General features: G+C 31.0%; 1 protein-coding gene across 1 annotated transcript in view; it reads left to right on the top strand.

Moving 5' to 3' along the window:
- The first annotated feature begins 5942 nt into the window (after window positions 1–5942).
- LOC143077029 (uncharacterized) overlaps window positions 5943–22522 on the top strand; it is a 42162-nt gene continuing 25582 nt past the window's right edge. Inside the window, exons 1-2 of the mRNA XM_076252917.1 lie at window positions 5943–6042; window positions 19137–21244. Coding sequence (XP_076109032.1) covers window positions 19138–21244 — 2107 coding nt within the window. The 5' untranslated portion in view covers window positions 5943–6042; window position 19137. The remainder of the gene's footprint in view (window positions 6043–19136; window positions 21245–22522) is intronic.

The raw sequence follows: 22522 nt of genomic DNA, 5'->3' as shown, positions 1-22522 counted from the left end.
AGTAAAAAGAAAATTTGCATTTAACAAGAATCATTGGCATATCTAGACAGCTATAGAAAAGATATGTTACAGTAAAACAGGGATGATATCAATTATCAGGTTATAAAAGAGGGACGAAAGATACCAAAGGGACAGTCAAACTCATAAATCTAAAACAAACTGACAACGCCATGGCTAAACATGAAAAGGACAAACAAACAACAGCACACACGACACGAATAAACAACACGAACCCCACCAAAAAACTAGGGGTGATCCCAGGTGCTCCGGAAGGGTAAGCAGATCCTTTTATAAAGGAGGAGGTTTGACCAGTCGACGTTTTTTTTTTGCCAAATGAATTTCCTTTTAAAATAGTATTATAAACCTTTTTTTTATAAACATTTTATTTTTGTATCATATTTTGAATTTTATCCTTTATTTTAGTATAAGGACTTCAAACTTCAAAAATTACGTGTTAAATACCAAATCTACCAAAAACAGAATCATTTTAATATCTATTCATTGCTATTAACATATGAGCAACAGCTTCATAGATAAAATGTCTGCGTTACAGAATGTATTGAAGAAAGATGTCAGCATGATCTGTGTAAAATATATTGCTTGGTGTAAGTTACTGCTCATATATATTTCGACCAAAAACTATGCGTTAAATCTTTAGTAAAAATGTACTGTGTAACTTTTGATATATATGACGTCAAAGTATCGTTACAGGTGATTTTTGGGGATTGAAGTGTCCAAACATGTTCATTTATTAATACAATTGAGATAATTTCTAAGGCGTTACATATGTTTATTGTTTTACAATGTCATAGACTAAAAAGGCTGTTATGTACCTCCTTTGTTTTTTTTAAATAAATAAGGCCAATTTTCTCGTCAAATAAGGTTTTCGACTTAAATAAGAGATTTCAATACAGTGGCTGTATTTGATAGTTGAAAATTGCGGTCACGAGAGTTTTTTCGTTGAAATAAGTTAAGTGTTATTAAGTTTTTTTTTTTTTTTTATTACATATCGGTAATTGCGGTATGTTGATTAAATGTCAACCTGTCTGTGATATTTGTTTTGTCTCTTATGATTATATTTAAAATAAAGGATGCAGCTTGCGGACATTTACATACAAACGGGAAAACCACCGGTCTAATCTATATAAAAAAAAAGAAACGAGAAACACGTAAAGATCACATAAACAAACGACAACTACTGTACATCAGATTTCTGATTTAGAACAGGTGCAAACATTTGCAGCTTGATTAAACGTTGTAATGGTACCAAACCTTCTCCCTTTTTCTGAAACAATAGTATAACATTACAACATAGAAAAAAACACGATAAAATAGCAATTGGAAGGCTTAACTCAATAAAAAACGTAAATAAACCATTATGTACGAATAAATTTGATCTGCGATACCTGATTGCAAATACAAAGTTCATCAATTAAAATTATTAGGGATAAACATTTAAGGTCTAAAGTAAATAAAGTAGTTCATACAAAGCCATGGTAAGATACAACTGTGAAATGTTTAACACTATTTAAAGCATGTTTAAGGTTGCATTTCTGTACATATTGACAATACAAATTACCATAGGAACCATAGGAACTCCTTTTACGTCTAAAGCTGTACAACTTTTACTATGAAGTTTTGAAAAAAATCTTATCCTAAAATTGATCAAAATATAGGGCTGTGCGGCAAAAATTGCAACACTAATTTTCTTTACTACCCCTACATCGAATGAAGGGTTACCACAGATTTCAATATAAACAATATGCACATGTATATTTACTGGTAACATTCCCAAGTTATGTCTCTGTGAGATGAAACACAGAGAACATAACTGGGAACCCGTATGTAAACAAAACTAATTTTCTATAAATATTCTAAATCTCCTCAAAAGAGGCGTGGTTTGAGAAACAGCTGCTTTTACAAAGTGCAACCTTAAATGAGTATACACATAGGTCAAGTAGCAGAAGAACAATTTGGTGTTGCTGAAGTGTTTTACACCAATAATGATAATAATATTTTGAAATTTTGTGATGTTAAGAGTTAACGTGTATGTATGGGCCTCAATTTTGTACAAATAAATTAAAAACAAAGTTCCTAAACATCAATTGCATATTTATCTGTTGACATTTGAATCGCCTTGGGCCAATTTGACATTACAATCACACTAATTAAAAAGAATGGTGCTAACAAAAACCAGTGTTTCAATCTTAAAAATATAATCTGGTTGCTTTTCTGGTCCAGTATAAAATAGTCATTCAAATGGTCTCTAGAATTCTTTGTTCTCAATTCCTTTGTTCTCGATTTTGCAAGTGTAATTTAAGATTTTTGTTGTGAGTTTTCTTATATATTTCTTTCTAATTCAGCCAAATTTGTTTACTTGGCTGCTGTTTGACATTTAAAAAAATCTCTAAATACACATTAATTTGTCTCACAAATTTACATTCTCGGTTAATTTCGGGTATATTCATATACAATCTATGACGTTGTTTCTTCTTTACAATAGGATGAATGGCAGTTTTGACAATTTTTATAAAATATTCACATGATGTATGTATGTTTCTAAAACATGTATATTTGGTCAAATTACGCAAAATATATTGTATTTTTTACCTTTGTTTATATTTTGTTGAAATTCTATCAATGTCTTTATTGGTTGCATACAGTCTTATTTATAATAATAGGTTTCGTCAAAAAGTAATTAAAAACATGTTTAATTGTTATAGTACAATATCACAGATACCTTTATTTTGTATTTCGTCTTTATGAAAAATTCCAAAAACACATTATATTTCCTATAGATTCAGATCAAGTGTTTGAAGGATCCCCAGAGTCAAGAATTGAAAAAAAAATCTTTCATCTTTGCCGTTCGACCATATAGATTTTCTAAAGCTGAAATATTTATATCTTGAAGGTAACGAAAAATAACTGTAAATATGTTTGTTGAACTAGAAAGGCTTTGGCATGTTCCATTTTTTATGCAATTAAAAATTTTAGGATAATTTATATTTGTGTGAAAAGTATAAACGATAGTATAGAGGGTAATCGACCTCAAGTGAAACAGTTATAACATGTATAAGTGGAAGGACAAAGCTTACAGAGAAAAAAAAACGAACAAAAAATCAGATTCCGTCTACAAAACACTTTGGATTTTTTTCTTGATCAAATTCCAATTTCTAAAGGATAGCGAAATGTGCATTCTTGTGTTGTTCGTTTGTGTATCATTCAGAAGTAGAGAATACAATTTTGACGTATTTTTTTCTTCTCAAGTCTCAATATTGAAGATTACTAGTATTATAGAATTATAGAATATAAGTTAGAGGGAAGAAGAGAGAGGGCGAAGAAAATAATGTTACTATGTCGGGGCCTTTTATAACAGACGAAACGTTAGGGATTTTTCTCATGGCTGATGGTCTTATTGTTGCCTATTGTAATTGCTTACATCCACTTCATTCGATAAGGCAGCTGGGGTATCTAAATTTTCGGTGATAAATGTTTCGTAAGCTTAACTCGTTGAGGGACTTTTCGGTCAAAGTAATTTCAAATTTCAATATAAATGGTGGTAGTGTATTAATAGAACTCTTGATTATTCAACGAATATCATCAAAATTACAATAGGTATTGTTGAATGTGTCAACCAAATGTATCAATGACGTGTCTTTACTGAGTTTGGTCATTAAAAAAGACAACAGTAGTATAACGCTGTTCAAAAGTCATAAATCGAATGAAAAAAAACAACAAATTCGGATAACAAGCTAAACCCAAGGGAAACGCATCAACTATAAGAGGAAAACAACGAAACAACAGAACACTGAAGTGCAACGGCAATGCAACATGCATTGAAACAAACTATTAAATAATATTTGCCATATTCCTGACTTGGTCCAGGACAGTTTAAGAAAAAAATAAACTGATTGTCATAGCAATGCGTGAATAAATCGGCTATAAATGGGGCGCAGTAAGTGCCTATAGGAATACCTGCAACTTGTTGGTACACTTTATAGACGAAACGTACATATTTCTTACAGGAGAGAATTTAAAGATTTAATCATATCTTTTACATTTCCAGTAAGTGTAACTAGCATACTTTACTTTTTCGTTACAGAAATAGGCTTTAAATGAGATTAAGAAAATAAATTTGCAATGAGATCTTTTCAGACCATTTAATTGAATATGAAATAAGATTGATTAGAAGTGTAGTGTAGACAGGAGAAAAAGTAAAACTGCAAACAAATTAAAAGGACCATTAAAAGCATGTATTTTTAAAACCTCTAAAAAATGTTTAACACTCCAAAAATACCATTATTTGCATCTGCTTTATAACAAAAGTTAACAACAAGTTCTTTAATAGAAGTAAGGGATGTAGTCAGAAACACTGATATATAGATTAGAAGTATAACACTAACTAGATGCGTAGATGAAACTAAATTTAAATGGTTGTTTTTGCAATTTAGGTAACCAGTTCATAGTTGGGACTTTTAAATGTTCGGAAGAGGCTTTAAGCTGAATATTTGCGCTTATATGCTTGTTTAAATTTTGTCATTCTGTAGAGTTTACGGGCCTGAATGAAAAATTGATAATTTCTTTTTTGAGAACTTACGTGTAGTATATGCGTCAGACTAGTACTACATTATCGACTGCTTTGTCTGCCGGTATAAACACAAATCGCTTTGTGAGTACTTGGAGTTTATTTTTACCCTACAAATGTGTATAATATGGACCCTTTTACTGGTGTTAATTTCAGAATTGTTTTCAAAATGAGATATACGAATATCAATAGTATTTATAACAGTATTAAAATTATTAAATCTCCGTTTTTAAGTCTATAGATTTAAAAAAATAAACTAACTTGTTGAAGATAAACAATTTTTCGTTTAAATGACAAAAGCTAATATGGTCATCAATTTTGTTTTTACGGTTCCACAGTATTCAAAGTAGTGGTGCATGATGAAAAACAAATACAACAAAATGTCGAAATAAGCGAAACATCATCATTATCATGGTGTTGTAGGCCGTATCACGTCGAATGTGCACGGTTTCCACTAACACCTAGACCCCAGATTGGTTTTACACCAAAATACAAAGTCCATATGATGACTTGACATCACTAAAAACAAAATGCATGTATCAACATCACAATATTTTTAAATAAAAATCTTTGGACTTGAAATTCTTGATTTTATAAATTTATACAAATTCTATGAACGTTTTTATCATCTTCATATTATTTCTATAGAAACATTTATCTACTTAGTATTAGATAAGAAAATAAAAGTGAATTATGTAAATTGCAGGCCTTTGATAGCCTGGTCTTATTTTGTATTATCAGAATCATATCGAGTTTACATGTTTTTATTTGGAGACAACTGCAGTCTGTTATGCCTTATTCGGTTGCTGTAACGTGTAATAATTGGTGTTTTAATTTGTTGAAAAATTGAACTACATAGTTATTAAACAAAGTACCAAGGAGTGATTCCTTTGTCTATTTTGCTCGAATTTGAATTCAAAGTTATCACCGGAAAGTGAGTATTCACTCCTTACCTTTGTTTATCACAGAGCACACATATAAGTAGGTATATATCTTAAAATGGCACCAAACAGATCTTAACGCCGACTTGCAGTAGTCTTGTGTAGCTGATTTAATAGATAAACACCTTAGTTTTTGTTTGCTTATCGTTCATTCATTGAAGACTATACTAAATCCAGGTAGCATGTTTGTGAAAAAGTTTTTTTCTTTTATTCTGGAATCATAAGAAGTTGATAATTTCGGCATTTCATCAATGTTATGCTTATTTTGTGAATAATAAACCATTATGTTTATCTCATGGTATTGTAAAAACTAATATTGACTAAAGTGTTATGTATCAAAACTACTCTAGACTATTGATATTTGTGTTTTTGAAACTGTATATCTTTAGAAAAGGTAAAGTATACACTTATTAGTAGCGACTTTCATCACGAAATGTATTGCTAAACTGAAAAGTCGACGTGGCAACGTTCTGGCAATAGCTAATGCGTTAACAAATTGATAAACAACATAAATTGGTGAGTATTTCAAATTTTTCTAAAATAATAATAAAATTATATTATTTTGCGCAATTTCGACCATTATATTAGTATTATTTCCGATAAGAGATAAAGAAATAACCAATGCTTATAAAGAAGTATGTTGAACATATTCATAACATGCTTAATAATATTTGAACGCTAAAAACTTGTAAAATAATGTTTTGGTTAACTTTAAAAAATAATCAATACTGCTAAAGATAACAGAAATCATGAGAACTAAAAATTCATTTTTTAATTTTTTTTTTTGGTATTACGTTCAAAAAAGTCCGGTTTTGTTAAAATTCTGAATGGGAATAGTAAAAGACATTTCCACAACGAAATAATTTAATAAATCCTTCTTCTCCAGTAATCTTTGATAAGCACTACATTTATATGCAAAATGCCTTACGTAACTAGCATTCATGTAGATAAAAAATATACATTTATTTCTCAATCAATACATGCAGCCGAGAAAGAAAAAATAAATCAAATGCAAAGATAAATAAATTTTTAAAAACATCATATCAAGATGGCTTAAATTGAAAATAATTATCTTGCATCGAGTTGAGAATGGAAATTGACAATGTGTCACAGAGACCAAACCCGGCCTGAATGAAAAGAACAGCTGAATGCCGCTAATGGGTCTCCAACTAAGTGGGGAAAATTCCGCTCCAGGGTTATGTTTTATTAGAATCCGACATTTAAGCTTCCTAATAAACTCCAATATCAATGACTGCACGCGCTTCCCACCACAACGTCACAAAAATGCATAGGAATGAAACGCTTAACTTAACTTGTATTTTCAAGGTTTTAGCACACAAATATTATGATAAGACTGTCATGCTTCAATTCTACAATGTCATAAAGTTGAAACAGAGTTGATCCTCTGCACATTTTATGCATAGTGCGCTTTCCAGTGCTTCGGTGAATGATTTACACTCCTTTAAATCACTCAAAGAATCATTCAATTCTTATCTTAAATGAAACTTGATAAACCAAAATGTCCGTAACAATATTGAGACATATATTTAGTGATCCAGGTTTAGAAAAGATCGTAAAATAATTTGATAAATATATTTTTATAGAATTTCCAGGTTACATTTGTGTACTAAATATAGCGAGTAAGAGCTTACGTGCTACGAAAAGTAAAGAAAAATTCAATCACTTTTAGTAACAGTTCATTCACATAAGTTTAAAAAATAGTTTTCAAAGGTACCAGGCATTACATCCAATACGCCAGACGCGCGTTTTGTCTTCATAAGACATCAGTGACACTCAGATCAAAGTAAATATAAAGCCAAACAGGTACAAAGTTGAAGAGCATTGATGACCCAAAATTCCAAATAGTTGTGCCAAACACTGCTAAGAAAATCTATACCTGGGACCTGAGACTACTATAACACACAGGAAAATCCTTAGTATTTTAAAAATTCATACTTTTGTTGACTGGAAATTTATAAACATAACTATATAATTGATATTCATGTCAACACCGAGGTTCTGACTATTAGACTGGTGATATATGTACCCTAGTGGTAAAACTTTCATAGTTCATCATCTTGAGTTTCGTCCTACAATTGTATAGCTAGAAACGATAAAGAAAAATTGAGAAATATATTGCTACCTTTTGTTGTTTTATTAGTTTTGTTTTACCGAGGTCTTAGGAAGTGTCAGTGTAGCAATCAATCAATAAATCCATTTCAATCAATTGATTGCACTAAAAGTCTAAGCGATTTTCTAGTCTCACATTAGCCCCCTCTCTCATTATCACATAAAAGAATTATGTCGAATATTCAATAATGAATAATGAAATAGTTCATTATTTACTATTCAAAATTTATAAATTAGTGGTGAATAATGAATAATAAAATAGTTTATATTTCAGTATTCAAGTTGAAAAGTGAAAGATGCAATAGACACTTTATGTAGTGACACTCTATCCTTTATTTCTTAATTCGTCATTTTAGTGTTTTTTAAAACAAATATTCAAATTTATACAAGAAAAAAAAATCTTGAAATTTTTATCTCAATTAATTTTCTTTCTGAGAATAAACTACAGGGTTTCCAGAACTATTTTTAACACTAATTCCTTTTTATGATGTATTGACGACCTGAATATCAATATATATATAAAAATCAAAATACTTAACATTGTTTTTATTTTAATTATACTAGACCTGTGATTTCCCCCTGATTATGATATAACTTGACTATTAGAGGATTTAGAGAGGACCGATGTTTAATGATGGAATATGTATTGTAATACCAATTAGAGGCGTAGCATTTTTTCAAGCTCCACATTGAAGAAGGAAAAAAATCAGGACCCCTTTTTTTCCCAAAGACATAAAATTTTCAACATCCTACACACACAATACTTCTGTTAAAACAAAAAATGAATGAATATACTCTCATTTTATATAAAATATTGCATCAGTAGTGGATTTAGAACTGAGTGATATATTATATATATTACATAACTTCATAACCTTTCTTGTATTTTAGCGTCTGTATTTAATATAAACATGTTGAAATCATCTGATAAACCTGCAAATTTTCTTTTTCGGTTACTGCGGCGCTTCCTCAATGGTTGTTATGTGTGACGTCATGGCGTCATTAATCTAAATTTAGCATGATTTTTTTAAATGTCAGCCGTCAATATACATATAAATTAAAACATAGCGTCAATAGAAACAATGCTTAGGATACGTAAAACAAACCATAAAACATGTGATATCCAACGAAAACTGTAAAATACTTCACCATATGTAATATTGATTAATGTGCACGCGTACTTCGACATAAAGGTCTAGTATAACGCCTCTAATATGCGTTGCCGAGCATATTGATTATATACCTTTTATCCTTCTATTGATAAGCTTTCGAATGACATATTAGGAATATCGGTAATTAGGGGCTGAAGAGTCGCAGCAGTCTATTCCATTATTCAAAATATCCGTTCGATATTGAAAATTGGCAATTTCTTAATTTTCACGCGTGTTTTGGCATTTCATCCTCCGTAACATCTATAAAAGGCATTGTCGCATAAAAGACAACTAATGCATATGATCAGGGGATGAATAAGGTCCAGTGACCATTCAAGAAAAAGACAATGTATAGTATTTTTATTTTTATCTATGTTTTGGTATTCAAGCCATCCATACATTAAAACAAGGAATTTCACGTGAAATAATAATAACGATCACGTTGCACGAAAATAACCCTTTACCACCCTCTTATAATAAACATGATAAAGTAATGGAAACCCACTGGTTTATCCTCCGACACGAAATAAACTAAGAAAGATACAAACTTTAAAGAATATATATGGATTTTTTTCTTACATCAATTTGAATACTTGTTAAATAATAACAAAAGGAAGAATTAAAAAAAAATGAGTGTCATGAATGAGTCTTATGACAAAACGCGCGTCTGGTGTATTAGATTAAATGCTTGATACCTGTAAAAACTATTTTCTATTTCATTCTTCACTTTTCAACTTGAATTCTAAAATATAAACTATTTCATTATGCATTATGCATCACTGAACGTTGAATAGAAAATTCTGAACTATTTCATTATTAATTTTTTAACGTTAAATAATTAACTATTTCTTTATTGCTTTTTGAATTATGAATAATGAAAAATGAATAACGCACGTGCTTCAGTGTGGGGTTGTCTTCAAAATTTATGTAGGTGTGAGCCATTTTTTGTCTAAAAAAAATCCTATTTGAAAATTACATTAACTTAAATTCAGTTCTTAAAGTTATGTAAATATTTAGGAAAGAATGAATCAGAAGAGAAAGAGGACGGTCGTTTTTATATATAATTTAGCAAAACATGACACATATTTTGGTCAAATCACTGTTAACCCAATCATATGAAGTGACCCCGTTATCATTGATTCTGTGTCCAATTCAATGATTTGTTAATGGATGTATGCTTAATCATGACCATTCAAATCAACTACAGTTTCAGTGTTTGTGTCAGTAATAATGTCCGTCTTTCACATCACATTTTGTACAAGTTATAACCATTTTAAAGCAATATTTTGTAGATGTTACAACATGTATGAGGTACTTTTGTACACGTTATTACTTGAATTTTGCATTGTACAAATTATAACATTATACAAAATGTTTGTACATGTTATAACCTGTGCAAAATTTCAACTCTTACACGACATATACATATATTTAAATATCGTCTTACACCTGTGTGTAATAAAATAAAAAAGAAGGTCTACGTATGAGACTTGCTAATATTTAGCCGATCAAAATCAGGTTTTCATGTCCTAAGTCTTAAACAGGTTTCAAAGCGTGGTCTGCAATTTTAGCGTACAAAAGCAATGAAAATCTTAGTAATTGTTGATGCAAATAAGAAGGTGTTATGAGTGTTAATGAGACAACTCTCCATCTAAGTCCCAATTTATAAGATAAAACCATAACACGGAGCCTTGGCTCACACCAAACAGTAAAAACAATGATAAGGGCAAAATCATTCGAACAAAGGAAACTCAACGATCTAATCTTTATATGAAAATAAACGAGAAACACTTATGAACCTCATCAAAAAAAGTCAATCATTGAACATCAGCTGGTTCCTGATCTATTACCTGTACAATGGTAAATATGGGACGCCTATTTGATTTTTAACCCGTCTTGTAAAAAAGGAAAGGGATGGTTTTTGAAAATGAATAACATGGTCTAAAAATTCAGAAAAATGAAAAAAATAAAAAAATCTTGCAGACTAGAATTAAATGAAAAGTGTGCAACGCAAAATGATGGAAACAAAGTGTACACAAGAGAAAAAGAAATATCGAGCAGAAAAAATGAGTAAATGTAGCAACAAATGAAAATGAAGTCAGTCAAAATCTGGCTTTTTAGGTTTTTTTTACTATAATTGCTGATCCTTATGTACAGTAATGTTTATAGATTTCGATATATTAGGTCATACAATAGTTTAAGGTCTTTTTTTTCTTATAAAGTATCGGATACTAAAGTTAATATGCATCAAAGGTCATTAAACATAGTCTGGACAGTTATATTCAAGTTTCATCCAAGAGTTAGCTAGGTAAAAAATAAGGAAATATCACAGCCGAGGTAATGTGAATATGATTACAAATATATGGCTTGCATGAATTATTTTCGATTAAAGTATAAATATGCTGTAATTGAACAAATTGAAGCAAGCACAAACATGATGTGGCTGTTTCTATGCTATTTTAACCCCGGTAAGATTAAGATAACAAAGTATTGCCTGTGAGAAATATTTCTTAAATATTGTTTAATAAAAAAATATATTTGATACTTTTGATTCATAATCCAACTAGTGTTGTTGTTGCTTATTATTTGCGGTATAATCGATCCACAGTTAATGTATCGTAACTAAGGATTAACCCACCATGTTGACTTGCTAAAATTCGTCAATGTGCAAATAATGCAATATAATAGAATTTAAAGCAACACCTTCGCCTTAACTTCATTTAAATGTGGCATTATGTAAATATGGTACAAATGTTCCCCATTTGTTCAATACTCACTTATAAAAACTAGAAAGCTCTATGTATTTGGATATACAGAATCTAACTGTACATTCAGTTTTTGTATATTGAACAATAAAAGGCAAATGTCAAATTTCATTTTTTTTTTTTTAGATATTTGAACACACTCATTCTGTGTCAAAAACCTAAGCTATGTCAATTTTTTAATCACAATCCAAACTCAGAACTTTAACAAGCTTGAAAGTTGTGTCCGCGATCTTCGATAGGATAAAGCTGTGCCCCGCCTGCGTTGAGCATATTATAATTACTTCAAAAAGGAGGTAGCATAGAAATGTGTTAACAAAATTAAATTAATTCTAAATTTTAAATACATGTATAGCAATAGTATAGCTTTTATAATTAGTACACTAAATCAGTATCTTATTATCAATCAAGAGTATTTTACACTCGATTCAGATGTCATATATGTATCTCTTATTATGTCATCATTTTTTAGTTCAAATTTGATTTCAGTATTTGTTTTAAGTAAGTCCTTCCAATATTCTGTTTTATAATTGGACACGAGGAATTACAATATCAGAGATGGTTTTGTTTCTTAGTTTTAGCAGGTTTTCTCGAACCTTTCCTGATTATACTCCCTTGCATAATTTAAAAAAGTAATATATAATATACTCCCTTATACAGTAAACAACATATACAGTTTGACTAGAAAGACATAATTGTTTTCGCCTCGTTTCGCTCGGCTTAACTTTTTAGATAAAAATCCTAAGTTGCAATACGTTATTCCAGGAGAGTATTTTCATCTGAAGCTAACTTCAAAATGAATGAAGATGTGGTAAATATCAATCAGTCTATAACCAGCATATCCACATAAAGTTTTTTGATGTCGCAAACAACTTCGACTCTTGAAGTTCTAGATCCACTACTGATGCAATATTTTATATTTATAATGATAAATAAATAAAATTGAGAATGGAAATGGGGAATGTGCCAAAGAGACAACAACCCGACCATAGAAAAAAACAACAGCAGAAGGTCACCAACAGGTCTTCAATGTAGCGAGAAATTCCCGCACCCGGAGGCGTCCTTCAACTGGCCCCTAAACAAACATATACTAGTTCAGTGATAATGAACGCCATACTAATTTCCAAATTGTACACAAGAAACTAAAATTAAAATAATACAAGACTAACAAAGGCCAGAGGCTCCTGACTTGGGACAGGCGCAAAAATGCGGCGGGGTTAAACATGTTTGTGAGATCTCAACCCTCCTCCTATACCTCTAGCCTATGTAGAAAAGTAAACGCATAACAATACGCACATTAAAATTCAGTTCAAGAGAAGTCCGAGTCTGATGTCAGAAGATGTAACCAAAGAAAATAAACAAAATGACAATAATACATAAATAACAACAGACTACTAGCAGTTAACTGACATGCCAGCTCCAGACTTCAATTAAACTGACTGAAAGATTATGATTTCATCATATGAACATCAGGCACAATCCTTCCCGTTAGGGGTTTAGTATCATACCATCATAACATATATGAGAAGAACATAACCCGTGTCATGCCAAGTATATTAATTTGTTTTGTAATAACGAATAGAAGTATTGAGAAATGTATGTACGTGTAGGGTGTTGATATTTTTATTTTTTTGAAAAAGGCGGTCTTTAATTTATTTCCCTTCTTCTTGGGAACTTGAGGTTTCCACCCGGGTCCCCCTCAATGAAAAACATTTTATTTATAAGTACAGTAGTGTTATTTATTTATTGGTACCATATTGCCTACCAAGGTTTTTCTACAAATAAGCTATCAAAATAATAGGCAATAAAACAACAGAACTCGTAATAGTTGAAATTGTCAAAATGGGACCTTTTCTATAGAGCATATTCTGACTGTTTTTTATACACCCTTTCTTTTTTCTTTTCTTCTAATGTAGTTAACAGGAGTGAACGCAAAAGAATAAAAGCCGCCGTTGCAACTGAATCTCCTCGAAATGAACCGTTATCGAGAACTGAATTTTGGATGTAACGCGTCTTCTGATTGGCTGACGTTATTTTGTTATGAGCCCAAAGACATAATTTAGTCATGTGACCGTGATATTTTTTCCGTCTTTTCGAAATAACATAAAAAATGTGGTGCACACTGTAAAATAACCCGCTACGCGCGTTATTCAGTGTGCACCACATTTTTTATGTTATTTCTTCATAGACAGAAAAAATATTACAGTCATTCCTTAATTAATCAATTTCTTATTACGATTTTTGAAATAAAATGTTTTAAAGAAAAAAATCGCGTTTTTGCTTAAAATCAATAGTTTTGATAGAAAAATAACACTATGTATATATTAGACCAATTGGGCATTTATTTATTTTGGTACATGTACAATGTATCTTAACCATTATCTTTGGAAAATTCAATGCTATGTATCATTTCTTTTGTTGAATCAGTTTATTTGGGCATTGCTGTAATTTGTATTTTGATCACCATTTCAACTGTTTACAGTTTCTACCCAAACACTACTATTTAAAACCAACACTTCTCCTATTAGGGTTAACGCCGGAATAAATTTGGTGGAATAAAGAAGTTTATGTAGGAATATATCTGGACATTCTGCGTATTGTTTTAATGAGAAAGTGATTTATCAATACTATTTGCCGTTGCGTTTAAATTGAAACAATATGCCACTGTGACCTATCAGTAGTAATTGATAATAGCTGAAAGGGGTCTCCTAATCATCAAGATCGTAAAGTTTTCAAACAAATACGTTTTCAGTTCCAGAGAATACTTTTCAAACTGACCGGTAAATTCAAAGATTGTCTTTGGTGGTATTTTTTTTTTTTGCTGATCTTAACAGAAGATCATTTGTAATGAAATGTCAATACATTATTCTTGTAAAAATATTGGCTGAAATTTGTTTCTTAAAATAAGATAAAAATGTGAAATTGTTCGGACGATGTATGCTTAATCCCATGAATAGCTCACATGTAAATATTTGGACAAAACAGACTATTTTCATTCCCTATTGTCATTTTTTGTTACGACGATGTTCCTTTGGCTCCACCAAACACTTTTTATATATCCCAACTCGTTCGTTACGTCCGTGTATGTAGTGATGTCAAATATTTTAAAGAACGTTATCAATGCATCACTTATAAATTATTTAGGCAAGTATTTCGTAACAATTAATTACTTAATACATTTACTAATTTAAAAACATTTTTAAAAGTAAATTTGGCTGAACATGTAGAAAACTTATCAAAATGAAAATACTGTGCTAAAAGTGGTGATATACTATATGATCCGTGAAAACTCGTCGATCCCTAAACAAACTTATTAGTACGAATATCTTCATAATGTTGCAATACGATCTTTGATTTTTTTTAATAATTTTTTGGTGGAGATGTATAAATACATATCCACGTTTGTTTTCAATATATATAGAGACATTTCTTTATCAATATTTTTATTTTGGCATTGCACAAGTCATATCTTCTGTCACTAAATGTGTTTTAATTGATTTAAGTCTCTGGTGTTTGAATTAATTATTGTTTTTTACTTTTAACTGGGAGTATTCTCAGATTTACCTTTGTGTTAATTGGACCTGTTGACACACTTTGGAATGCATCTTTGTAACTCAATGTTTAATTATTTTGTGTTATAACTCGTCTGAATATTTTAAATATGTTCCATTTTTGATACATGTATAGGTATTTAGTATGACGGTCCATTTTCACTGCTGCCGTCGTACTATAAACAACACATTTATCTATTTTGTAAAATATATCATTGTTTCCATGGATGGTACTATCTATTTTTTTCTTTAACTTGCACTTTCGGAAGCTGAAATCAGGCTGGACCTTGCTAGATCAGAAACAGTAGACTGGTGTAAAAAAAACCTGCAGAATATTCCATGGTAGATAAAATAGATTAAATAAATGAACCCGAGGTACAGTCGAGTCCAGTTTAAGTTATATCATGACACACGGCTATTTGTTTTTCAAATTAAAGGAAAATCTTTATATTTTTAAACCATGATTGTCCTCGTAAGTTCCTATGGTCACGGTTTTATAAATTTCGTGTTTTTACAGGATACATGGTACACCCAGATACCGTATTTTACGGGATATCTTAAACATGAAAAATTTAACTATTACACTCTTTGTTGGTGGTTAAAATAATACTTGTTTATTTATATTAAATAATATATCATATAACAAAATCCGAAAGTATTTAAATATATAATAAATTATTATTTAAGCATTTTTGTAAGACTAAGATTTTACCCTTACATTAACCAGATTTTCATGGAAAGCAAAATTATAACGTGTATCATTTCGATAATTTTGACTCTGATTAAAGCAATAAGACTTCGTGCAAGTGTATGTGTCAAATGTGTGAAATAAACGTAATTTTGAAGACATAAGCAATTAAAATCACAAATCAAGTCAACATTTTGAAATTGACATTATCATTTTGTTACTAACACTATTAGGTCATTAACAAGGACAGTGGTCACTCATAACTTTTCTCATTTTTACTCGTTGTGTGGGGCTAAATCTAGCAGTACATTGATATTTATTATTATTAATTATTTTAATTTTTTAATCCTGTCTCTCATTATTCTTTTTAGAATGGCATTAATATTTTATATTATTTTATGTATTCGTGTATTATGTTATGTCAGGTAATATTAGTTTTGAAACGTAATTAAACTATTTGTATTGTATTGAATTGTGCTTGATTTATAAGGTTTGAAAAGCAAGATAGCTTTGTAAAGTATTGTTTTGTTCAGGAGGAATCTGTTTTGTGTCTGTTTTTCAATATTTTAAACTTTTATTGTATTTCTTTCTTGTAACTGTAGTATAAGAATCAAATCGATTTCATGTCACCCACTGAATTTGGAACATCAAGTCTATGTGATGGTCTTGCATGATGTTTGAGACTTAAATTCATCTTTGCGTGAAAGACAACAAAAAAGCTAACACTGTTCCTGCTATGAATTATACACTAGCAGAAAAATCTTCAATAATTTTAAAGCTGAATTGGCAATAGGTCTATTCTAGCAAACCACTGAAGCCAATGACCTATATGTACTTTTGTACACATTTATATCCTGCGTTTCATGTTGTAGGGTATTCTTTTTTATCCGGTCTTTTGCAAAATCAGTGATGTTCAGTTTATACCAGGCCATAGATTTTCAAAACCCACATAACCTCCCTACTTTCTAAATCAATTGGTCGTTTCCTTGCTGGAAGCCAATGAAAGGAATTTATGTATAATCTACGAAAAGTATGATCATAAAAATCATTATCGAAAAAGTTGGGATAATACTTAAAAAACAAGTTTTACTAATTGCTAAATTCATAGAGAACTTTAGTAGATTTCTCTATATGATTTGATTGTGAATAAATAAGCATATTCGCCTGCGAAAACGTATATTCAACGCGCAAAACGTCGCGTGCTTTTACGTGCATAATTTTGGTTAAAGATAAATTTGACGTACAATATTGGTTTTTCATAAATATTTTCCATTACATGCATTTCTCTCAGAATATGGAATAAAGCAATTACTGTCTTTTGTTTCAGTAAATATGTGGTTTAATTGACTTTTGAAAAACTGTTGGCCTCAGTGAATATCAATTTTCAAAAGTCAATAAAACAACACACCTCATAAAAAAAAATCATTCTAGATATTACACCAGTTTTGGAACGAAGTCAATTGTGTGCGTTTGCACACTCATCAAATCAAGAAAATCATAACGAACACCTTCTATCAACAAACGGAAAAGATAAATTTCGGAGAGGTCAAGGTGAATGGATATTTTAGATATGCACCCCATTTAGTGCAAATGTCAATTTCGAACCCTATTCGGCAACATAGATATCAAATGTTTCCTAGATATAGAAACTATAGTAATAATCCTCTGAAATATATATTCGAATTTAAAGAAAATTGTGACTGCTGTAGACACCAACGACCTCAATAATTCGATGGAGCTTGTTTTCTGCTTTCCAATGATATAAAATACAGCAGTCTCTTATTCCTTTAACCCAAAACGATAAAGTTTGTTGACTGGGCATACTACTGGGTATAGTTGTTGACTGGGTGGACTTCGGCTGTTGTCTGCTCTATGGTCGGGTTGTTGTCGCTTTGACACATTTCCCATTTCCTTTCGCAATTTTACTAATATATTGTGTTTGCCTTTGCCTTCTATACAAGCAGTTAACTTTGGTTTACCAAGGCTACTAAATACTGAGTATGCAGGGTTGAGCATTGATTTGCTGCTGCAATTGTCATTGACCAGTTAAAACTGTCTTTCCGTGTTTGTGTTTCCTGTTCTTATCTGAAGTCATGCAACGTTTAGTAGGATAGTACTATATTATTGACAACTTAATGGTAGTATTTGCAAATAGCTTTGACTTGTTTATTGTTAAACCTCTTGCTGTCGGAGGGACACATATGTCCATGTTTTAATTTATGCAAGCTTCTTACATTGATGTAACTCTTTAGAAAATAAAAAAAAACGAAAATGAAAATGTGTAATTATTTTTCTGCAATCTGCATGGCTCTCAACAAATGTAACGGTCATTACGGCAAGACGTCATATATTAAATGACGTCATTTTTCGGCATGTCACGGCAGTCGTATTTTCTGGCGTATGAAATGCAAACCTGAAAAACAACTGGCAGCAAGAGGGTTAAGCACACCAATTGGAAAGCAGGTCACGGGTTGACCCCAAGTCTATCAGCAACAAGAGAGTCACGTGACCGTGAAAATTCAGTAAAACTACGGATGACACAAACCTCATTTTTAATCACTTAATACCACTGTCGTAATAAAAACTAATTGACCCAAATAATATTAAATATACATAGTTATTATTCGTCAAAATTTGCACATCAAATCAAAATCCTTTATTCTTTATTTTATCTTCAAACTTGAAGTTTGTGTGCAAATTATCAATTTTCATTATCGAAAAATCTAAATATTTCCGAGGAATTTAAAAATGATGGGCTGAATCTAAATCTAATAAAGCATCTCATTAAGAAAAACACTCGATATGAATACCTAGCCAATTGAATTTTGGATACGCAAACGTCAGGTTATTTTCGACACGAAGCAGTGTTGTTTTTTTGCCGATTTGTTCAAGAAGTTACCTCCAATTGATTTCACCAATCAAAAATAAAAACCCATAAAAATGAATAAAAAGGAGTTTACTTTATACTTTATTGAAAAACCGGGGTTTGGGGGGGGGGGGGGGGGTCTTTCCGGTATTTGGATAAGCAAACGTCAAGTAATGGAAAATTGATGTTTTCGGCGAACAAAAGAAGATAGCTGATTTTTTTTTAGAACGGACAGGATAAAGAAATAGCACAACAATGTTGTACCGTTGTTTGACTTTAAAACAACGGTCAAAATAAACAATGACACAAATACGCTAGATACTTTTTTGATAAATTTCTTTTATCAAGTATTTTTTTTGTCATTTTATGCACATTCATTTAATAAATAAAGACTATTATATTGTACAATTCGAATCTGTACAAGTGCTTTATTATGACTATTAAATATTAATTGTATTTTAGCATGATGCAGATTTTCATGGTCGTTAGTTGTCTCTTGGGTCTGATGAGATGTGTTGTCTTTGGAAAGGAATTAGCTCTACGAGAGCATTGGAAAAGTAAAATCAAGGTCGGATTAGCAGATGGAAAGCATATCGTTGATTTATTTAGTACCGAACCGAAGTCAAAGATTTTTAATCAAATCAACTTGTTGACAAATTTTGTCGGTACTATTGATAGCCTTGCTGCCTTTATTCAGGAGTATGATCCAAAAACCGAACAAGAAACGTTTCAAAAATTAAAAAAGGCGTTTACAGATATAAACAGAAAACTTGAATTGACAAGCGAGAAGAGGTTTGGTCAGAATTTCAGGGAAATTTACTTCGAATTAAGAAGCATTGAATTCAGTTTTGTCATCTTAAACAAATTTCTAGAAAAACTTGAGGAGTTGGAATGTACAAGTCAAGCTGAATGTGAAACAGGCATGCAATGGACTATCAAGCTGTTTAAAAATGATTTTGACATAAGTGATCAATATTGGCACATTTTTCTGGCAACTTTAAATGGAACAAGGTTTTCAAAGATGTCGTTACTTCAGCAAGTCAAGCAAACATCAGGTTGTAATGAAAAGACTATTCTGAGGTTTGGGACTAATTTACTTTTGAAACTATTTAAAACTCAACAAATCATGGTTGTGTATGGTAAGCTAGCTAAAACTAACACTAATTCCATATCACAGATACATAAATGGACTCAGAACATGTACGAATTCAGAAGGGCCTTACTAGGAGTTGTAGAAGAATGTTCCTCCAAAAATTTATGTAAAAGTCAGTGTAACAAAGGTAAATGTATCCACCTTTCAAAGGAAAATCGTGATATGTGTTTCTGTCCAAATTACTTTGATGGAGACAACTGTCAAAGCTTTAATCAAGTTGTCTTAGCAAAGGATACAGTAGCCATCTTATCAACCTTGAATCAAGTCCCTAAGGTAAGACATGTTATCGATACGAAATTGCAATCCAACTTTTTAACTGCATCAATGAAGTGTATTAGTTTTGCTTATGCAATGATTCAAAAAGCAAGTATTAAGAATATAGAGAAGCAAGTTTTGACAAGTTTTGACCTTGGATCCTTTTATAATACATATCTGAGCTTGAACTACTTGATCAAAGATGCGAAAAAAATAATGAAATGTGATGAAACTGCAAAAACGGGGTATTCAAAATCGAAATTGATGCATACTGCCTATCATTTGACTAGGGCTCTGTACAAAATGAACTCGTACTTTAATTACAGACAATCTGACGATATATTTCAACCAGAATCATTGATGACCAGAGTTATCGGTATTAATAAAAACGAGGCTTGCTCATCGAATTTCAGAGCCAAAATTGACAATCTTTGGATACAGTTTAATCTTGCACAGGCGAATGGGTTTTCCGCCTTGTTACAAGTTCGTCATATATTAAATATTTATTCTCCCGCCGTTCTCCGTTTATTTAAGCAGCGCACTAACCAACAGATTAAATTTACAACGGATTCTACATGTAGTGCATCGATAAAACATTCAGCAAATGTTCAGTGCGATCAATTTCATCTGACGAAGAATATTGACATTGAAAATAAGTGCATAAAAGGATATGCTCGCAAAGGCACTCGTTTTATCAAATGCCAAAATATAACCTCTGCATGTACTCCTTGCACATGTAATACAACAGGAGCAATATCTACAATATGCAATTCAGAAACGGGACAGTGTCAATGTAAAGAGAATTTTATAGGAAAGAATTGCGATATCGAAAGAAATCAGGACTGTAAGTTAAGTGAATGGACATCTTGGTCTATTTGTAGCAAAGCATGTGGAATTGGAGCAAAGCAGAAGCGCTATAGACACATACTACTTGAAAAAAAGGGACGTGGAAAGCAATGTCAAGGTGATAAGGTAGAGAATAAAAAATGTTTCAAACAATGCTGTAATGGTTTTTTTGAGTGTAAAGACAGTTTAAAATGTTCCACGGGAATTACCTGCCAACCTTGTAACTGTGACCACGAAGGATCTACAACTGGCAGATGTCAGCATATAAATGGTGCCTGTTTATGTAAACCAGGTTATTACGGAAGGCGTTGCCAAGGTATTTATTATATGTTATAAAGTGATTTATTCAATTCAATGACTGTTAAAAAGAAGAAATTTAGTCCATCTATCACATGATTATTTGTTGATATCGATGATTAGTTGTATTTGTATTCATATCAAGTGTGTTTGGGTTTTGAATTTGAGATATAAAATAGGGGAAATGGAAACTGTTTATAAACAGTTTATAAGTAAAACAACATTTTTTTCCATTTGTTTTCAGATAGAAGTAATGAAGGTCAATGCATTTTCAATTCAGATCTTTCTGAATAAGCAAGAAAATATGGCTAAGTTTACAATTTTTGTTTAAAGAATTCATATAGGGGTCATGAGAAACGAAAATTGATAAGCATATTATCAAACATTTAAAGAATTCCAGAATGAAATAAAGATGTCTCCCGTGTGAATTTTCATTTCGTTGTTCATGTTGTTGATATTTCTTTTTTTTTTAATTTTATTTACAACAACTAATGAAACAAATTCCCCATCGGAACCGGAACAATTATCAATTTTTCGAAAAATGAAAAAAACCAACAAAATTTCAGTTTTAAGAAAAAATGTACTACAGTACATACATTATTGAAAATTTTCAATTCAATTTTCTAAGTAATAAAAAAAGAGACTAGTTTCACTATTAAACAAAACATTTTTTTGAGTAAATATTTAGGTGAAATAAATACATCTTCAAACTAGAATCAATCACTCCAATAAATAATTGCTACAATTTACTTCTCCTTATTTAATTAATAACACATATAAGTTGTTAAGATGGAAATTACTCCATTTTATCTTGCACTTAGATGTCTTATCATACATATATAGCCCAACAGGTATCGCTATGCTGTACCTGTTTACTCTACTGATATCGCTATAAAGCTCCGCCCATTGCCGAAAAACTTTTGTGTATTGGTGTTGACGAATGTTAAATGAACCTGCGAGACCTCAGAATGTGTATTGCAGTCGCATTCCAATGACGTATTGCTTGACATTATACGGTCTAAAAATTAAGTTTTCAATCATTTCTTTATAGCAATAAGAATTAAACACATTTTTCTGATAACAGACACACATGACAGCAGTATTTTGTGCAACACAACTCATCGATTTCAAAACTTGAATGTGTACATGTTGAACACAAAATCAACCATGTCTATATTTCAGCATGTTAAGTTAATTTCAAGTTCGGTTCTAAATTCTGAAGCGTACGACAACTCGTACACTTTTGTTTCAAATCGGACAATGTTTTGTAATTAATTTTTAGCTCACCTGGCCCGAA

The sequence above is a fragment of the Mytilus galloprovincialis genome, chromosome 5, assembly GCF_965363235.1.
Source record: "Mytilus galloprovincialis chromosome 5, xbMytGall1.hap1.1, whole genome shotgun sequence".
In the NCBI taxonomy this organism is placed as follows: domain Eukaryota; kingdom Metazoa; phylum Mollusca; class Bivalvia; order Mytilida; family Mytilidae; genus Mytilus; species Mytilus galloprovincialis.
Note: the sequence above shows the minus strand (reverse complement) of the source record. Positions and strands in the feature narration are given on the sequence as shown.